Source organism: Heterodontus francisci, chromosome 22, assembly GCF_036365525.1.
Source record: "Heterodontus francisci isolate sHetFra1 chromosome 22, sHetFra1.hap1, whole genome shotgun sequence".
NCBI classification, from domain to species: domain Eukaryota; kingdom Metazoa; phylum Chordata; class Chondrichthyes; order Heterodontiformes; family Heterodontidae; genus Heterodontus; species Heterodontus francisci.
In genome coordinates, this window is record NC_090392.1 from 82,235,733 (window position 1) to 82,257,571 (window position 21,839).

Sequence of the window (21,839 nt, forward strand, 5' to 3'; positions counted from 1 at the left end):
CTCCCCCCCCCCCCCCACCCCCCTGCACCCCCTTACAGCCCCCTTCCTAGCTCCCCCTCGCACCTCCCTCCTTCCACCCCTCCTCCCACCGGCATCATCCTACACCTGTGTAGGGGCCCTAACAACCCCACTGCCTTGTGGGCGTCTCGGGAGAGACCAAGGCTAAGGGAGTAAACCCTAACAGAAAATCCGGAGCGGAACCCCGTAGGCGGTCATGTGTCACCTTTGGCATGTTTCCGGCAGTTCCTGCAGCCATACTGGTGCCAAACGTCATGCTCTGCAATCCTTTGGACCCCACCAGAAAGGCCGAGAGGGGGGTTTTGACAACTGGGCAACTCTCAACCTCCATAAATTCGCCCAGGCATGGGCCGTGGAGAGGTCACGCCATAGTTGCCTCACAGCGACCAAATCAACACGGAAGGCAGCTGTTACGGGTTATAAGTCCAGATAAATTGGCGTAGAAACTGGGCGCCACGGGTTGCCTTTGTCGGTGGGAGAGGTCATTGCACCTCACTGGACAGCTACCGCCCGCCTCAAACCGGGCAACCCCCGGTCAATAAGGTTCTGTCCCGCCACAGTCTACCTGCTTCAATGGGTGCTTGGAGCTTAGGGTCATTGCCCGAAAGGTGGACTGATACACCGCACCAAACACCACGAAAAAAGGAAAGAAGGTACCAGCCCTTCGCTTTGCAAGCTGGAACGTCAGAACTATGTGTCCTGGCCTGTCGGAAGACCTTACACAAATCAACGATTCTCGGAAGACCGCCATCATTAACAACGAGCTCAGTAGACTCAATGTAGACATTGCAGCACGACAGGAGACTCGCCTCCCTGCGAGTGGATCTCTAGCAGAGCAAGACTACACCTTGTTGTGGCAGGGCAGGGATCCTGAAGAACCAAGACAGCACGGAGTGGGCTTCGCCATGAGAAACTCTTTGCTCAGCATGATAGAGCCACCCTCAAATGGCTCGGAACGCATACTGTCCATCCGACTGTTCACCACCTCTGGTCCAGTACACCTACTCAGCATCTATGCTCCAACACTCTGCTCCCCACCTGAAGCTAAAGACCAGTTCTACGAGGAACTCCATAACATCATTAGCAGCATCCCCAACACCGAACACCTATTCCTGCTGGGGGACTTTAATGCCAGTCATGGGGCCGACCATGACTCATGGCCCTCCTGCCTTGGGCGCTATGGTGTTGGAAGGATGAATGAGAACGGGCAGAGACTGCTTGAGTTGTGTACCTATCATAACCTCTGCATCACCAACTCGTTCTTTCACACTAAACCCTGTCACCAGGTTTCATGAAGGCACCCAAGATCGCGTCGTTGGCACCAGCTAGACCCCATTGTCACAAGGCGAGTCTCTTTAAACAGTGTTCAAACCACATGCAGCTTCCACAGTGCGGACTGCGACACCGACCACTCCCTGGTGTGCCGCAAGGTTAGACTCAGACCAAAGAAGTTGCATCATTCCAAGCAGAAGGGCCACCCGCGTATCAACACGAGCAGAATTTCTCACCCACAGCTGTTACAAAAATTTCTAAATTCACTTGTAACAGCCCTTCAAAACACTCCCACAGGGGATGCTGAGACCAAGTGGGCCCACATCAGAGACGCCATCTATGAGTCAGCTTTGACCACCTACGGCAAAAGTGCGAAGAGAAATGCAGACTGGTTTCAATCTCATAATGAAGAGCTGGAACCTGTCATAGCTGCTAAGCGCATTGCACTGTTGAACTACAAGAAAGCCCCCAGCGATTCAACATCCGCAGCACTTAAAGCAGCCAGAAGCACTGCACAAAGAACAGCCAGGCGCTGCGCAAACGACTATTGGCAACACCTATGCAGTCATATTCAGCTGGCCTCAGACACCGGAAACATCAGAGGTCTCCTCCAGTTAGTTGTTTAATTGTCCACCACCATTCACGGCTGGATGTGGCAGCACTGCAGAGCTTAGATCTGATCCGTTGGTTATGGGATCGCTTAGCTCTGTCTATTGTATGCTGCTTGCAACACAAGTAATCCTGTGTAGTAGCTTCACCTGGCTGACACCTCATTTTGAAGTATGCCTGATTCTGCTCCTGGCATGCCCTCCTGCACTCTTCATTGAACCAGGGTTGGTCTCCTGGCTTGATGGTAATGCTAGAGTGGGGGATATGCTGGGCCATGAGGTTACAGATTGTGGTTGAGTATAATTCTGCTGCTGCTGATGGCCCACAGCGCCTTATGGATGCCCAGTTTTGCATTGCTAGAGCTGTTCGAAATCTATCCCATTTAGCACGGTGATAGTGCCACACAACACGATGGCGGGTATCCTCAATGTGAAGACGGGACTTTGTCTCCACAAGGACTGTACGGTGGTCACACCTACCAATACTGTCATGGACAGATGCATCTGTGGCAGGCAGATTGGTGAGGACGAGGTCAAGTATAATTTTCCCTCACCCCCTGCCGCAGACCCAGTCTAGCAGCTATGTCCTTTTGGACTCTGCCAACTCGGTCCGTGGTGATGTTACCGAGCCCCACTCGGGTCTTGGTCATCTCCAGATAGCTCCCTCTTTGTTGCTAGATCTTGTGTTGAGAATATGGCCTTCATTGCCTTCCTGCCCCTCTTTCCTCTCCTGTGCCCTCCTGTTGCTCGTGGTTCTACCCTTCCTGCAAAGGATGTTGCCCCTCATCGGCACCAGGCCCAGAATCTGACAGTCGTGCCCCATTGCCAGCTGCAGCTTTTCCATCTAGGCAGGTGGCCACTCAATTCTCCTTGACAGCCTTGCCCTCTGCTCTTCTGCTCCCGCAATGCCAGGGGAGTGCTCACCCTGTTCAATGTCTGGGCACTGAGTGCCCATTCCCCCTGCCATCTGCACAGCACCAAGGGGATCCCCTTATCAAGTGCCGAGTTCTCCTTTGCCCCACTGACCCTCTTATGGGGCTGTGTTGATACCCTGGAGCAGCCATGTCTGCACTGGCTCCCCACTCTGTACCCTCCACCCTTCAGCTAATCTGTTTCTGAAGGTGGGGTAACCCATGTGCCCTTATAAAAATCCGACCCTCCACTCTAACAAGCTCTTAAGATTTTTAAGGCCTCAAGGAAGGTGAGTGAGGTCGCTGTTCTGCCCTGGTGAACATTTCCAGTGCTGGAAAACCCTCACGCCGCCTGGTACTGGTATTTTCAGGCCCCCCCCACTGCCTTCAGCAGGGAGCCCTAAAATTCAGCCCAAAGTGTCACACCCAGCAGATAACCCAAACACTCCCAGCATTTCATCCAGTGAGACAGTGTCCAGTACCTAGGGGACTGTCTAGGGTTAAGTAAATATATCAGCAGTTTTACTGTTTTGTTAAATTCTACATCCAGAACTGCACCAGTTTCTGGTCACAGAAATCGGATACTTCAGTTGATGAATGTTCAAGCTTTGGGTAATTTTAGGATTCAGTGTCTGGGTGGCTTGGGAAATTAAAGTGCGAGAAAAAGTTTTTGAACAATGCAAAATCATGATAAGTGTTTTCTCTTTAATTAACTAATCAGTGAGTGAGCATATATGACAGCAGCGCACTGAACTCACCAACATTGAATGTCACAGTGAAACAGCAAGTCTTTGAATATGAAGAATCTCAAGACTAAATTACATTGATTAATCAACCCTAAATCAACAGGTGCAGTTGCCCAATCTGTGTCGAGTGCATCAGTAGAAACCAGGCAGCATCAACAAACATCCATCAGCAGGAAATAAGTGGGTTCAGGCTTACGCGCACAAGTGTCATTGGCGGGGCCGCCGTTTGTTGACCATCCCTTGTTGTCCGGTGAGATGCCGCTTTGAACCTCTGCAGGCTGTAGGTGAAGCTGCTCTCAAAGTGCTGTTAGGTAGGGAGTTCCAGGATGTTGACCCAACGATGACAACCCAAGGCAGATGGTTCTCTTATTAGCTTTTGATTTTTGTTTTGAAAAGGCTTTGGTTCAATGCTGGCTGCTTTGATGCTTGACATTGCTGTACCATGGTGTCTGCGGTTGGGGTGCACTGGCTCTGGTGGTAGTGTCATTGCGTGGTGACAGGCGCAGGTCTAGAGCAGATCTTCATGCCCTTGAGGCGCTGGTGGAGCAGGTAGGCTTGCAATTTGCACATGGGGAGGGGAGTTGGACTGCAGAAGTGGAACAGATTTACTATTCAAGATTTTATAGGTATTTTCAGAAGAACATAGGCAGAACAGATGCATCATAGAATCATACAGTACAGGAGGAGGCCATTCAGGCCATCATATATGTGCTGATTCTTTGAAAGAGCTATCCAGTTAGTCCCACTCCCCTTCCCTTCCCCCACAGCCCTGTAACTTTTACTGTTTGAAAGTCATTATTGAATCTGCTTCCAGCGTCTGTTCAGCAGTGTTACAGATCATCATAGTTCACTGTGAAGAAACATTTTCCCCTATGTTTATTAACAAAGAACACTACAGCACAGGAACAGGCCATTCGGTCCTCCAAGCCTGTGCCGATCTTGATGCCTGCCTAAACTAAAACCTTCTGCCCTTCCGGGGACCATATCCCTCTATTCCCATCCTATTCATGTATTTGTCAAGATGCCTCTTAAACGTCGCTATCGTATCTGCTTCCACCACCTCCCCCGCAGCAAGTTCCAGGCACTCACCACCCTCTGTGTAAAGAACTTGCCTCGCACATCCCCTCTAAACTTTGCCCCTCACACCTTAAACCTATGTCCCCTAGTAACGGACTCTTCCACCCTGGGAAAAAAAGCTTCTGACTATCCACTCTGTCCATGCCACTCATAACTTTATAAACCTCTATCATGTCACCCCTCCACCTCCGTCATTCCAGTGAAAACAATCCGAGTTTATCCAACCTCTCCTCACAGCTAATGCCCTCCAGACCAGGCAACATCCTGGTAAACCTCTTCTGTACCCTCTCCAAAGCCTCCACATCTTTCTGGTAGTGTGGCGACCAGAATTGCACGCAATATTCTAAGTGTGGCCTAACTAAGATTCTGTAGAGCTGCAACATGGCTTGCCAATTTTTATACTCTATGCCCCGACCGATGAAGGCAAGCATGCTGTATGCCTTCTTGACTACCTTATCCACCTGCGTTGCCACTTTCAGCGACCTGTGGACCTGTACACCCAGATCTCTCTGCCTGTCAATACTCCGAAGGGTTCTGCCATTTACTGTATACTTCCCACCTGTATTAGATCTTCCAAAATGCATTACCTCACATTTGTCCGGATTAAACTCCATCTGCCATTTCTCCGGCCAAGACTCCAACCGATCTATATCCTGCTGTATCCTCCGACAATCCTCATCATTATCCGCAACTCCACCAACCTTTGTGTTGTCTGCAAACTTACTAATCAGACCAGCTACATTTTCCTCCAAATCATTTATATATACTACAAACAGCAAAGGTCCCAGCACTGATCCCTGCGGAACACCACTAGTCACAGCCCTCCATTCAGAAAAGCACCCTTCCATCGCTACCCTCTGTCTTCTATGACCGAGCCAGTTCTGTATCCATCTTGCCAGCTCACCTCTGATCCCGTGTGACTTCACCTTTTGTCCCAGTCTGCCATGAAGGACCTTGTCAAAGGCTTTACTGAAGTCCATATAAACAACATCCACTGTCATTCCTTCATCAATCATCTTCGTCACTTCCTCAAAAAACTCAATCAAGTTAGTGAGACATGACCTCCCCTTCACAAAACCATGCTGTCTCTCGCTAATAAGTTCATTTGTTTCCAAATGGGAGTAAATCCTGTCCGGAAAAATCCTCTCTAATAATTTCCCTACCACTGACGTAAGGCTCACCGGCCTATAATTTCCTGGATTATCCTTGCTACCCTTCTTAAACAAAGGAACAACATTGGCTATTCTCCAGTCCTCTGGGACCTCACCTGTAGCCAATGAGGATGCAAAGATTTCTGTCAAAGCCCCAGCAATTTCTTCCCTTGCCTCCCTCAGTATTCTGGGGTAGATCCCATCAGGCCCTGGGGACTTATCTACCTTAATGCTTTGCAAGACACCCAACACATCATCCTTTTTGATAACGACATGACCCAAACTATCTACACTCCCTTCCCCAGATTCATCATCCACTAAGTCCTTCTCTTTGGTGAATACTGATGCAAAGTACTCATTTAGTACCTCACCCATTTCCTCTGGCTCCACACATAGATTCCCTCCTCTGTCCTTGAGTGGGCCAACCCTTTCCCTAGTTACCCTCTTGCTCTTTATATACATATAAAAAGCCTTGGGATTCTCCTTAATATTGTGCCGATTATTTTGAATCTGTGTCCTCTGGTTACCAACCCTGCCACTTTAAACAGTTTCTCCTTGCCAGTAAAAGGGGAGAATGTGGCATAGTGGTAATGTCACTGGACTAGTAATCCAGATGCCCAGGATAATTTCCTGGGGCCAGGGGTTCAAATCTCACCACATCAGCTGATGGAATTTAAATTTAAATAGTTAATAAAAATCTGGAATTGAAAGCTAGTCTCAGTAATGGTGACATGAAACTATCAATTGTCATAAAAACCCATCTGGTTCACTAACGACCTTACCTGGTCTGGCCTACATGTAACTCCAGACCCTCAGCAATGTGGTTGACTCTTAACTCCCCTCTGAAATGACCTAGCAAGTCACTCAGTTGTCAAGACCATTTAGGGACGGGCAACAAATGCTGGCCTTGCCAGCGATGCCTACATCCCATGAAAAAATAAAAAATATCAAAACCCTTCGTGATTTTGAACACTCTATCAAATCTGCTGTTAACCTTAAATGTTCTAAAAAGAACAATCCCAGCTTCTCAAATCTCCACACATAATTGAAATTCCTCATCCCTGGTACCATTCTAGTAAACCTCCTTCACACTCTCTCCAAGGCCTTGACATCCTTCCTAAAGTGTGGTGCCCAGAATTGGCCACAATACGCAAGCTGGAGTCAAGCCAATGTTTTCTAAAGGCTTCACGTAATTTCCTTGCTTTTATACTCTAGGCCTCTATAAAGCCTAGGATCCCGTATGATTTTTTGAACAACCTTAATGACTTGTTTGGAATTAGTTCCTTGGGATTGATTCCCTCATTTCTATCAGCCAGATCTACACACCTTATGCCACCTCAGTCATCTCAAAGTATTTTGTGAATAATGAACTATATTGGAGTACAGTAGCTGTTTTTTGGCCAACATGGCACGTTGCACTCAGAAACTCACAAACATCTGTTTTTAGTGCTTTGGTTGAGAGGATCATTGGCCAGGACAACAGGGGAATTCCCTGTTTTTAAATGATTGCCATTAAATCTATAATGTCCATCTGGGTCAGTTAAACAGGACTTGAATCTGATCCAGAGGCGAGAATGTTAACTGAGCCAAGGATTCGAATACCCCAGGACAGTTCCATGAAAGGTTTGGAAGTTATAACTTGACTGGATCGTTTGATCAGTCTGTACTCAGGAGGGAGGTACTCACACTTTACTGGTGAATCTACACTCAGCAAAGTGCAGCTTCACTCACTGATTGCCGAAACACCCTTAAACACCTTTTCTTTCTGTGCCAGTTGAGAAAAAGCCCTCCACGTAATAGCAATTTTCAGCTCTTGGTCCGTAGCCTTGTAGGTTACAGCACTTCAAATGCATATCCAAGTATTTCTTTTAAATGTTATTTGGGTTTCTGCCTCTTTAACCCTTTCAGGCAGTGAGTTCCAGACTCCCACCACCCTCTGGATGAAATTTTTTTTCCTCATCTCCCCTCTAATCCTTCTTTTACTTTAAATTATTTTAAATCTATGCCCCCTGGTTATTGATCTCTCTGTTAACGGAAATAGTCCTTCCTATCCACTCTATCTAGGTGCCTCATAATTTTATACATCTCAATTAAATCTACCCTCAGCTTCCTGTTCTAAAGAAAACAACCCCAGACTATCCAATCTTTCCTCATAGCTAGAATTTTACAGTCCGAGCAACATCCTCGTAAATATCCTTTGTACCCTTTCGAATGCAATCACACCTTTCCTATAGTGTGGTGACCAGAACTGTACACAGTACTCCAGCTGTGGCCTAACTAGCATTTTATACAGTTCCAACATAACCTTCCAGCTCTTATAGTCAATGCCTCGGCTAATAAAGGCAAGTATCCCGTTTACCTTCTTGATCGCCTTGCCTACCTGTCCAGCTACCTTCAGGGATCTATGGACATGCACTCCAAGATCCCTCTGTTCCTCTACACTTCTCAGTATCCTACCATCTATTGTGTATTCCTTTGCCTTTTTTGTCCTCTACAAATACATTACTTCACACTTGTCTGGATTGAATTCTATTTGCCACTTTTCTGCCCACCTGACTGGTCCATTTGATATTTTCCTGCCGTCCACAGCTTTCTTCCTACCTATCAAACATACGGTAAATTTTTTTGTATCATCTGAAAACTTCTTAATCATACCCCTACATTTAATTCTAAACCATTGATATATACCACAAAAAGCAAGGGACCAAGAACTGAGCCCTGAGGAACCCCACTGGAAACAGCCCTCCAGTTACAAAAACCCATCTGCCATTATCCTCTGCTTCCTGCCACTCAATCAATTTTGGATCCAACTTGCCACTTTCACAGAATCACAGAATAATACAGTGCAGAAGAGGCCCTTCAGCCCATCGAGTCTGCACTGATGCATTAAAACACCTAACCTGTCTACCTAATCCCTTTTGCCAGCACTTGGCTCATAGCCTTGAATGTTTTGATGTGCCAAGTGCTCATCCAGGAACTTATTAAAGGATGTGAGGCAACCTGCCTCTACCACCCTCCCAGGCAGGGCATTCCAGACCGTCACCACCCTCTGGGTAAAAAAGTTCTTCCTCAAGTCCCCCTTAAACCTCCTGCCCCTCACCTTAAACTTGTGACCCCTCGTAACTGACCCTTCAACTAAGGGGAACAGCTGCTCCCTATCCACCCTGTCCATGCCCCTCATAATCTTGTACACCTCGTTCAGGTCACCCCTCAGTCATCACTGCTCCAGTGAAAACAACCCAAGCCTATCCAACCTCTCTTCATAGCTTAAATGTTCCATCCCAGGCAACATCCTGGTGAATCGCCTCTGCACCCCCTCCAATGCAATCACATCCTTCCTATAATGTGGCGACCAGAATTGCACACAGTACTCCAGCTGTGGCCTTACCAAAGTTCTGTACAACTCCAACATGACCTCCCTGCTTTTGTAATCTATGCCTCGATTGATAAAGGCAAGTGTCCCATATGCCTTTTTCACCACCCTATTAACCTGTCCTTCTGCCTTCAGAGATCTATGGACAAACACGCCAAGGTCCCTTTGTTCCTCGGAACTTCCCAGTGTCAGTTCATTCATTGAATACTTCCGTGTCATATTACTCCTTCCAAAGTGTATCACCTCACACTTTTCAGGGTTAAATTCAATCTGCCACTTTTCTGCCCATTTGACCATCCCGTCTATATCTTCCTGTAACCCAAGACACTCAACCTCACTGTTAATCACTCGGCCAATCTTTGTGTCATCCGCGAACTTACTGATCCTACCCCCCACATAGTCATCCATGTCATTACATAAATGACAAACAATAGGGGACCCAGCACAGATCCCTGTGGTACGCCACTGGACACTGGCTTCCAGTCACTAAAACAGCCATCTGTCATCACTCTCTGTCTCCGACAGCTAAGCCAAATTTGAATCCACCTTATCAAGCTACCTTGTATCCCATGTGCATTTGCTTTCTTGATAAGTCTCCCATGTGGGACCTTGTCAAAGGCTTTGCTGAAATCCATGTAAACTACATCAACTGCACTACCCTCATCTACACACCTGGTCACATGCTCAAAAAATTCAATCAAATTTGTTAGGCAGGACCTCCCTCTGACAAAGCCATGCTGACTATTCCTAATCAAATTTTGCCTCTCCAAGTGGAGATAGATTCTCTCCTTCAGAATTTTCTCCAATAGTTTTCCGACCACTGACGTGAGACTCATTGGTCTGTAGTTCCCTGGCTTATCTCTACAACCTTTCTTAAATAGTGGGACCACATCAGCTGTTCTCCAGTCCTCTGGCACCTCCCCCGTGGCCAGAGAGCAATTAAAAATTAGGGTCAGAGCCCCTGCAATCTCCACCCTCGCCTCCCACAGCACCCTGGGACACAAATCGTCCGGACTTGGAGATTTGTCCACTTTTAAGCCTGCCAAAACCTCCAATACCTTGTCACTCCCTATGACAATTTGCTCAAGAACCTCACAGTCTCACTGTCTAATTTCCATATCTACATCCTCATTCTCTTGTGTGAAGACAGATGTGAAGTATTCATTCAACACCCTACCAACGTCCCCTGGCTCCACCCACAAATTTCCCCCTTGGTCCCTAATGGGTCCTACTCTTTCCCTGGTTATCCTCTTCCCATTGATATACTTACAGAATATCTTGGGATTTTCCCGACTTTTACCAGCCAGAGCTTTCTCATATCCCCTCTTTGCTCTCCTAATTGCTTTCTTAAGCTCCATCCTACACTTTCTGTACTCCACTAATGCTTCCATTGATTTGCTCTCCTTGTATTTGCTAAAAGCCTCTCTTTTCCTTCTCATTGTACCCTGAATGTTTCTGGTCATCCATGGTTCTCTGGGCTTGTTGCTCCTACCTATTACCCGAGAGGGAACATGTTGGGCCTGTACCCTCCCCATTTCCTTTTTGAATGCCCCCCGCTGCTCTTCTGTAGATTTCCCGACAAGTAACTCTTTCCAGTCTACCTTGGCCAGATCCTGCCTTATTTTACTAAAATTCGCTCTCCCCCAATCCAAAACCTTTTTTTGCAACTTGTCTATTTCTTCCTCCATAACAAGCTTAAATTGTACCATGTTGTGGTCGCTATCACCAAAATGCACCCCCACCAACACATCAACCACCTGTCCGGCTTCATTCCCCAGAGTGAGGTCCAGCACTGCACCCTCCCTTGTTGGATCCTCTACATATTGAGCTAAAAAGTTCTCTTGTATACATTTTAAGAACTCCACTCCATCTAAACCCTTAACACAGTGACTATCCCAATTAATGTTGGGAAAGTTGAAATCACCTATTATTATAATTATCCTATTATTTTTACACACCTCTGCAAATTGCGCACATATTTGCTCCTCAATTTCCCGCTGACTATCTGGGGGTCTATAATAAACACCTAGCAATGTGGCTGTCCCTTTTTTATTCCTGAACTCTACCCATAAAACTTCATTTGATGCCCCCTCCAAGAAATCATCTCTCCTTACTGCAGTAACTGACTCCTTAATTAATATTGCAATGCCCCCTCCTCTTTCTCGCCTGAAGATTCTATATCCCGGGATATTGAGCTGCCAATCCTGCCCCTCCCTCAACCATGTCTCCGTGATGGCTACTATATCACAATTCTGTGTGTCAATCATTGCCCTTAACTCATCTGTTTTACCTGTAATACTCCTGGCATTAAAGTAGAGGCCATCCATCCTGGTCTTACTCCCTTGAAACTTACTTCCGCTGTATTTCCTCTGACTTGTTTGCTTTCCTGTGTTTAGCTGTGTCCCTATTCTGCTAGGAGTCTGCGTCCCCTCTCCCTGCCAAATTAGTTTAAACTCTTCCCAACAGCACTAACAAACCTGCCAGCAAGGATGTTAGTCCCCCTCTGGTTCAGATGTAGACTGTCCCGCTTGTACAGGTCCCACATTCCCCAGAAACGGTCCCAGTGGTCCAGGAATCTAAAATCCTCCCTCCTGCACCAACTCTTAAGCCACGCATTCATCTGTGCTATTCTCCTATTTCTATACTCGCTAGCACATGGCACTGGGAGTAATCCAGAGATTACAACCCGAGAGGTCCTGCTTTTTAGTCTACTGCCTAACTCCCTGAATTCTTGATGCAAGACCTCATCCCTCTTTCTACCTATGTCATTGGTACCAACATGTACCATGACCTCTGCCTTATCACCCTCCCCCTTCAGGATGCCCTGCAGCCGTTCAGTGACATCCCGGACCCTGGCACCAGGGAGGCAACACACCATCCTGGAGTCACGTTGACGGCCACAGTAGCGCCTATCTGTTCCCCTGACTATAGAATCCCCTATTACTATTGCTCTTCCTCTCTTTCCCCCTTCTTGTGCAGACAGGCTGCTTGTGGTGCCAGAAGCTTGGCTCTGTCCGCACTCCCTGGAGGAAGCAGCCTCATCAGCCTCCAAACTGGAATACTGATTTGCAAGCGGGACCCCAGGGGACTCCTGAACTACCTGCCTGTTTCTCTTGGACTGCCTGGTGGTCACCCATTCCCTTCCTTCCTCAAGTCCCTTCAGCTGCGGTGTGACCACCTCGCTATACGTGCTATCCACAATGCTCTCAGACTCGTGGATGCTCCACAGTGTTTCCAGCCGCCGTTCCAGCTCTGAAACCCGAGCTTCCAGGAGCTGCAGCTGGACACACTTCCTGCACACATGCTGGTCCCGGGGACTGGAAATGTTCCTGGATTCCCACATGCAGCAAGAGGAGCAAACCACAGCTTCAAGCTCTCCTGCCATGACTAAACCCTTTAAATTTAAAACTATAGAAGATTATAATTTAAAAAACAATTAAGTCTTGCTAAAACAATGACTTACAATTCAATCCACTATGAAAAATACCCACCAGGACTTACTCACCAGTCAGCTGTGTTCTTTGGAAGCTCTGGGCTCCCCTCACTCTGAGGACAGGTAGGAAATGAAAGGAGCTCCTCGCTCCCTCCTCACCTAACTTCCTCAGTCACCAAACTTCCACTATAGCACTCTAATACAACCCAAGTCAGCACTCCAGTGCAAACAAAGTCAGCACTGTGAGATGGCCCACTTTACTTTGGATCCCATGGACTTTTACTTTTCTGACCCGTCTGATATATGGCATTTTGTCAAAAGCCTGGTTAAAATCCATATAGATGACATCAAATGCACAAGCCTCATTGATCCTCTTTGTTCCCTCAAAAAATTCAATCAAGTTATTCAGATACAACCTTCCCTTAACAAATCCATGCAGCTATGGAATTGAGGCAAGGACAGGCAAATACCATGGTAATGATGCTAAGGCGCTGGTGTACCCTTGTTACCTGGAGGCTTTGCTGTGCATGGTGGTGTAGCTGCTGTTTTGCTGGCCAACTGAATCCACTGACTTGCAGACATTTTTCGGAGGGTAATCTTGTCTGGTGATTGATTGATTTTCAATCTTGCCCTGTTAACAGAAACACTGATACTAGTGGAGATGGTAGCATCATGGTTATGTTACTGGACTAGTAATCCAGAGGTCAAGATTAATGATCTGGAGAGGGATGAGTTCAAATCTGCCATAGCAGATGGGAAATTTAAATTCAATTAATTAATTCAATGAAATTAAACAGCTGGTCTCAGTAACGGTGAGCGTGAAACTATGGGCTTTTTCTAAAAACCTATCTGGTTCACTGATGTCCTTTGGAGAAGCAAATCTGCTGTCCTTACCTGCTCTGACCTACATGTGACTCCAGACTTACAGCAATGAGGTTGACTCTTAACTGCCCTCTGAAATGGCCCCGCAAGCCACTCAGTTATATTCAAGAAGGCAGCTGACCATCACCTTCTGAAGGGCATTAAGGATGGGCAATTAATGCTGGCCTTGCAAGCGACGCCCACATTCTGCGAATTAATTTTAAAAGTCAGCAGCATGCATTGTTCGACCCAAATCACTCAGGTTTTGTCTTGAGGACAAGAGTCCAACCAGAAATAATTTTGAGACGAGCACAGAGGAAAACACAGTACGGCACAGGTCAAAATAAGTAACCTCGCTCAAGGCCAAGGAATGTCTGCTGTGGGACATGTAAATGTAATATTGGTGCAATTGATGCGCTGGGGGATCCCTTCCTAACGTTGGAATTGAGGTCCAATTGTACAGTGTAGAGGGAGCTTCACTCTGTACCTAACCCCGTACTGTACCTGTCCTGGGAGTGTTTGATGTGGACAGTGTAGAGGGAGCTTTACTCTGTATCTAATCCCGTACTGTACCTGTCCTGGGAGTGTTTGATGGGGGACAGTGTAGAGGGAGCTTTACTCTGTATCTAATCCCGTACTGTACCTGTCCTGGGAGTGTTTGATGTGGACAGTGTAGAGGGAGCTTCACTCTGTACCTAACCCCGTACTGTACCTGTCCTGGGAGTGTTTGATGTGGACAGTGTAGAGGGAGCTTTACTCTGTATCTAATCCCGTACTGTACCTGTCCTGGGAGTGTTTGATGGGGGACAGTGTAGAGGGAGCTTTACTCTGTATCTAATCCCGTACTGTACCTGTCCTGGGAGTGTTTGATGTGGACAGTGTAGAGGGAGCTTCACTCTGTACCTAACCCCGTACTGTACCTGTCCTGGGAGTGTTTGATGTGGACAGTGTAGAGGGAGCTTTACTCTGTATCTAACCCCGTACTGTACCTGTCCTGGGAGTGTTTGATGTGGACAGTGTAGAGGGAGCTTTACTCTGTATCTAACCCTGTTTTTTTTTTTATGCAGCTCTCTCCACTCTACAGTCACCTCTCTGCAGTAACTCCACTCTGCTGTCTCCTCTCCAGGTGCAGCTGCTCCCCCTGATTGCAGGCAGGAAGTGCTTGCCAAATTGTCCAGCCAATCCCGTGCTGTACCTGTCCTGGGAGTGTTTGATGGGGGACAGTGTAGAGGGAGCTTTACTCTGTATCGAACCCCCGTGCTGTACCTGTCCTGGGAGTGTTTGATGGGGGACAGTGTAGAGGGAGCTTGACTCTGTATCTAATCCCGTACTGTACCTGTCCTGGGAGTGTTTGATGGGACAGTGCAGAGGGAGCTTTACTCTGTATCTAATCCCGTGCTGTACCTGTCCTGGGAGTGTTTGATGGGACAGTGTAGAGGGAGCTTTACTCTGTATCTAATCCCGTGCTGTACCTGTCCTGAGAGTGTTTGATGGGGACAGTGTAGAGGGAGCTTTACTCTGTATCTAATCCCGTACTGTACCTGTCCTGGGAGTGTTTGATGGGGACAGTGTAGAGGGAGCTTTACTCTGTAACTAACTCCCGTGTGGCTGCTTACTGGTGGAGGTACATAGGCTCCATCATTACGGTCGCCATGGCGCACCCTGGTCTTTGTCTCCCATTTCCTGAAGGCGTTTTTATAGGCTGTTCCATGATCAAATTTGCCACCACAACGACACTGCATCGTCCTGGGTCGGCTGAGTTCTTGCTTTTTAATTAACGGTGTCTGTTTATACGCAAGCTGAGGGGGAGATAAAGTACAGAAAGATTATGTGCTCGACTGTTAATCACTCTAACAAATGGCCTGGCAAGCTGATCATTTATATAAAAGCACCAATGTTTCAAGAAGAAGGCTGACCACCACCTTCACAGGGCAATGAGGGATTGGCAATAAATGTCAGCCTTGACCTCAGGAGGTCAGTGCAGTGCTTGCTGTGCAATAGAGGGCCGTTCAGCCCATCGAGCATGTGTTGTGATAGCTCTTCACTGGAGTGGACCATTTCTCTGCACTTTCCTCATATCCTCTTTAATGTCCCAGTCTGCTCTGATAACAGATCTCAGTCAGGTGGTGCAGACTGGTGGATAATGGGACAGTGTTACCGACATTCCCATTCCTGAAAAGAGAGGAGATTTTCCCATCTCCCGACCCTCTGGGCTGGCTGCCTCAGAGGAGTTACCTTTGTCACTGTGTCAGTATCAATGGTCCCTTCTGCTTCTGACATCTCGTCCCTGAATGTAACCAGATCAGGCCGGGGATATTGAGTGGGGTCCCAGCCGATGTATGATTCTCTCTGAGTCGTGTTGAATTCTGCACTGTGGAGGAATGGGAAAAGATAGATTGGAGTTGAGGACATCAGGTCTGTCGCCTTCCTACAACAACAGCGGGCATTTGCATAGTGCCTTTAACATAGAAATACATCGCGGGGCAATTCACAGAGAAGCTGGGCCATTGTGTTGCTCCATACTCACCCGGAGAGTGTAACCTTGTGGCCTGCGTCTCTTAACCGCTGGTAACTCCTCAGAACAGAGAATCAAAATAAAAACCTACCACCAATTTCAGGAACATCTTGGGGAAAACATAGAAAATAGGAGCAGGAGCAGGAGTAGGCCATTCAGCCCTTCGGGCCTGCTCTGCCATTCAAAATAGATCATAGCTGTTCGTCTAATTCAGTACCCTGTTCCCACTTTCTCCCCATATTCCTTGATGCCTTTGGCATAAAGAAATATATCTATCTCCTTCTTGGATATATTTAATGACTTGGCCTCCACTGTCTTCTGCGGTAGAGAATTCCACAGGTTCACCATCCTCTGAGTGAAGAAATTTCTCCTCATCTCATTTCTAAATGACATACCCAATATCCCGAGACTGTGACCCCCGCCCCCCCACCCCCTCCCCTCCTCTGGTTCTGGACTCCCCAGCCATCAGGAACATCCTCCCTGCATCCAGCCTGTGTGGTCCTGTTAGAATTTTATAGGTTTCTGAGATCCCCTCTCATTCTTCTAAACTCTAGTGAATATAGGCCTAGTCGAACCAATCTCTCCTCATACGTCAGTCCTGCCATCCCAGGAATCAGCCTAGTAAATCTTCTTTGCACTCCCTCCATGGTAAGAACATCCTTCCTCAGATAAGGAGATCAAAACTACACACAATACTCCAGAAGTGGTCTCACCAAGGCCCTGTATAACTGCAGTAAGACATCCTTGCTCTTGTACTCAAATTTGCCCTTCAACCCCAAAGGCAAATGGAACAAGCTCCAGAAGGTCAGGTGTCACCCACATGGTATTGACAGAAATACTCAACTAAACTCTCCACTTCAATATGTACCATTGTTGACAGGAACACAGAACTGGAACAGACTGCCTGTAACAGAGGAATACAGGACTAGAACAGACCATCTCTACTACAAGAATACAAGACTGGAACAGACCACTTGGAATACAGGACTCGAACAGACTACCTGTAAAACAGGAAAACATGGCTGGAACAGACCATCATTAGTACAGGAATACAGGACTGGAACAGACCATCTTTACTACAGGAATAGAGGACTGGAACAGACCATCTCTACCAAGGAATACAGGACAGGAACAGACCATCTTTACTACAGGAATACAGGACTGGAACAGACATTCTGTGACACAGGAATACAGGACAGGAACAGACCATCTTTACTACAGGAATACAGGACTGGAACAGACATTCTGTGACACAGGAATACAGGACAGGAACAGACCATCTTTACTACAGGAATAGAGGACTGGAAAAGACCATCTCTACTACAGGAATACATGACTGTAACAGACCACCTGTAACACAGGAATACAGGACTGCAACAGACCATCTCTACTACAGGAATACATGACTGTAACAGACCACCTGTAACACAGGAATACAGGACTGCAACAGACCATCTCTACTACAGGAATACATGACTGGAACAGACCACCTACACCACAGGAATACTGAACTGTAACAGACAACCTGTAACACAGGAATACTGAACTGTAACAGACCACCTGTAACACAGGAATACAATACTGGAACAGACCATCTGTAACACAGGAATATAGGATTGGAACAGACCATCTCTACTACAGGAATACAGGACTGGAACAGACCATCTCTACTACAGGAATACAGGATTGGAACAGACCATCTCTACGACAGGAATACACGACTGGAACAGACCATCTCTACGACAGGAATACACGACTGGAACAGACCATCTCTACTACAGGAATACAGGACTCGAACTGACCATCTCTACTACAGGAATACAGGACTTGAACAGACCATCTCTACTACAGGAATACAGGATTGGAACAGACCATCTCTACTACAGGAATACAGGACTGGAACAGACCATCTCTACTACAGGAATACAGGACTCGAACTGACCATCTCTACTACAGGAATACGGGACTGGAACAGACCATCTCTACTACAGGAATAAAGGACTGGAACAGACCATCTCTACGACAGGAATACAGGACTGGAACAGACCATCTCTACGACAGGAATACAGGACTGGAACAGACCATCTCTACGACAGGAATACACGACTGGAACAGACCATCTCTACGACAGGAATACAGGACTGGAACTGACCATCTCTACTACAGGAATACAGGACTGGAACAGACCATCTCTACGACAGGAATACAGGACTGGAACAGACCATCTCTACGACAGGAATACAGGACTCGAACTGACCATCTCTACGACAGGAATACACGACTGGAACAGACCATCTCTACGACAGGAATACAGGACTGGAACTGACCATCTCTACTACAGGAATAAAGGACTCGAACTGACCATCTCTACTACAGGAATACAGGACTGGAACAGACCATCTCTACTACAGGACTACAGGACTGGAACAGACCATCTCTACGACAGGAATACAGGACTGGAACTGACCATCTCTACTACAGGAATACAGGACTCGAACAGACCATCTCTACTACAGGAATAAAGGACTCGAACTGACCATCTCTACTACAGGAATACAGGACTGGAACAGACCATCTCTACTACAGGAATACAGGACTGGAACAGACCATCTCTACTACAGGAATACAGGACTCGAACAGACCATCTCTACTACAGGAATACAGGACTGGAACAGACCATCTCTACTACAGGAATACAGGACTCGAACTGACCATCTCTACGACAGGAATACAGGACTCGAACTGACCATCTCTACGACAGGAATACAGGACTGGAACAGGCCATCTCTACTACAGGAATACAGGACTCGAACTGACCATCTCTACGACAGGAATACACGACTGGAACAGACCATCTCTACTACAGGAATACAGGATTGGAACAGACCATCTCTACTACAGGAATACAGGACTGGAACAGACCATCTCTACTACAGGAATACAGGACTCGAACTGACCATCTCTACGACAGGAATACAGGACTCGAACAGACCATCTCTACGACAGGAATACACGACTGGAACAGACCATCTCTACGACAGGAATACAGGACTGGAACAGGCCATCTCTACTACAGGAATACAGGACTCGAACTGACCATCTCTACGACAGGAATACACGACTGGAACAGACCATCTCTACTACAGGAATACAGGACTCGAACTGACCATCTCTACGACAGGAATACAGGACTCGAACTGACCATCTCTACGACAGGAATACAGGACTCGAACTGACCATCTCTACGACAGGAATACACGACTGGAACAGACCATCTCTACGACAGGAATACAGGACTGGAACAGGCCATCTCTACTACAGGAATACAGGACTCGAACTGACCATCTCTACGACAGGAATACACGACTGGAACAGACCATCTCTACTACAGGAATACAGGATTGGAACAGACCATCTCTACTACAGGAATACAGGACTGGAACAGACCATCTCTACTACAGGAATACAGGACTCGAACTGACCATCTCTACGACAGGAATACAGGACTCGAACTGACCATCTCTACGACAGGAATACACGACTGGAACAGACCATCTCTACGACAGGAATACAGGACTCGAACTGACCATCTCTACGACAGGAATACACGACTGGAACAGACCATCTCTACTACAGGAATACAGGACTGGAACAGACCATCTCTACGACAGGAATACAGGACTCGAACTGACCATCTCTACGACAGGAATACAGGACTCGAACTGACCATCTCTACGACAGGAATACACGACTGGAACAGACCATCTCTACGACAGGAATACAGGACTGGAACAGACCATCTCTACGACAGGAATACACGACTGGAACAGACCATCTCTACGACAGGAATACACGACTGGAACAGACCATCTCTACGACAGGAATACAGGACTCGAACTGACCATCTCTACGACAGGAATACAGGACTGGAACAGACCATCTCTACTACAGGAATACAGGATTGGAACAGACCATCTCTACTACAGGAATACAGGATTGGAACAGACCATCTCTACGACAGGAATACACGACTGGAACAGACCATCTCTACGACAGGAATACAGGACTGGAACAGACCATCTCTACTACAGGAATACAGGATTGGAACAGACCATCTCTACTACAGGAATACAGGATTGGAACAGGCCATCTCTACTACAGGAATACAGGATTGGAACTGACCATCTGTTCCACAAGGTCACACTTGCTGCCCTCATCTGTCAAAAATTACTTCATCACCATCACACACCTTGGAATTCCCTCCACTCCCCCTCCACCCCCACTACCCCATCCCACCCACACTATCCCCCACCCCTTACACTCCCCTACACCCCCTGCACCCCTCCACCCCCCCAAATTCCCACCAACCCCCACCCTTCTACACCCACCCCTACACCTCACCACCTCTCCTACACCCCCTATTCCCTTTCTGGCCCTGACCAAACCCCCCACTCCATCACCCAGTAAACCCTGTCACCCCCTACACCCCCCACCCGTAACCCATCACCCAATCCCTAAAAATATGAAACCTCAGTTAATGGGCCACATTCTTTCAAACACAACAAACCACTAACCCATTCTCTACACTTCAGTTTCAGATGTTTAAACCTTTGTCACAATTTCTATGAACAGGAAATGTTGAGGTGCTGTAGTGGGTGAATAAGCTAGACTGGGAGGGTGCAGTGTCTTGCAGATCATGACCCGTACCCTAGTGAGAGTCTGCACATTCAGGGGAGGAGGGGACCTGTACCCTAGTGAGAGTCAGCACCTTCAGGAGAGGAGGGGACCCGTACCCCAGTGAGAGTCAGCACCTTCAGGGGAGGAGGGGACCCGTACCCTAGTGAGAGTCAGCACCTTCAGGAGAGGAGGGGACCCGTACCCCAGTGAGAGTCAGCACCTTCAGGAGAGGAGGGGACCCGTACCCTAGTGAGAGTCAGCACCTTCAGGGGAGGAGGGGACCCGTACCCTAGTGAGAGTCAGCACCTTCAGGAGAGGAGGGGACCCGTACCCCAGTGAGAGTCAGCACCTTCAGGAGAGGAGGGGACCCGTACCCCAGTGAGAATCAGCACCTTCAGGGGAGGAGGGGACCCGCACCCCAGTGAGAGTCAGCACCTTCAGGGGAGGAGAGGACCCGTACCCCAGTGAGAGTCTGCACCTTCAGGGGAGGAGGGGACCCGTACCCCAGTGACATTCTGCACCTTCAGGAGAGGAGGGGACCAGTACCCCAGTGAGAATCAGCACCTTCAGGAGAGGAGGGGACCCGTACCCCAGTGAGAGTCAGCACCTTCAGGACAGGAGGGGACCCGTGCCCCAGTGACAGTCAGCACCTTCAGGAGAGGAGGGGTCCCGTACCCCAGTGAGAGTCAGCACCTTCAGGAGAGGATGGGACCCGTACCCCAGTGAGAGTCAGCACCTTCAGGAGAGGATGGGACCCGTACCCCAGTGAGAGTCAGCACCTTCAGGAGAGGATGGGACCCGTACCCCAGTGAGAGTCAGCACCTTCAGGGGAGGAGGGGGCCCGTACCCCAGTGAGAGTCAGCACCTTCAGGAGAGGAGGGGACCCGTACCCCAGTGAGAGTCAGCACCTTCAGGGGAGGAGGGGACCCGTACCCCAGTGAGAATCAGCACCTTCAGGGGAGGAGGGGATCCGTACCCCAGTGAGATTCTGCACCTTCAGGAGAGGAGGGGACCAGTACCCCAGTGAGAGTCAGCACCTTCAGGACAGGAGGGGACCCGTGCCCCAGTGACAGTCAGCACCTTCAGGAGAGGAGGGGTCCCGTACCCCAGTGAGAGTCAGCACCTTCAGGGGAGGAGGGGACCCGTACCCCAGTGAGAGTCAGCACCTTCAGGGGAGGAGGGGACCCGTACCCCAGT

General features: G+C 48.0%; 1 protein-coding gene across 5 annotated transcripts in view; it reads right to left on the reverse strand.

Moving 5' to 3' along the window:
* Positions 1-3,517: 3,517 nt before the first annotated feature.
* si:dkeyp-69c1.9 (uncharacterized) overlaps positions 3,518-21,839 on the reverse strand; it is a 56,717-nt gene continuing 38,395 nt past the window's right edge. For 4 of the 5 annotated variants that reach the window (XM_068054396.1, XM_068054400.1, XM_068054398.1 and 1 more), the window contains 4 exons: positions 15,686-15,821; positions 15,067-15,249; positions 13,099-13,220; positions 3,518-4,141 (listed from right to left, as the gene is read on the reverse strand). In XM_068054396.1, the coding sequence (XP_067910497.1) occupies positions 4,039-4,141; positions 13,099-13,220; positions 15,067-15,249; positions 15,686-15,821 (544 nt within the window). In that variant the 3' untranslated portion in view covers positions 3,518-4,038. The remainder of the gene's footprint in view (positions 4,142-13,098; positions 13,221-15,066; positions 15,250-15,685; positions 15,822-21,839) is intronic. The other variant, XM_068054397.1, reaches the window with a different exon arrangement.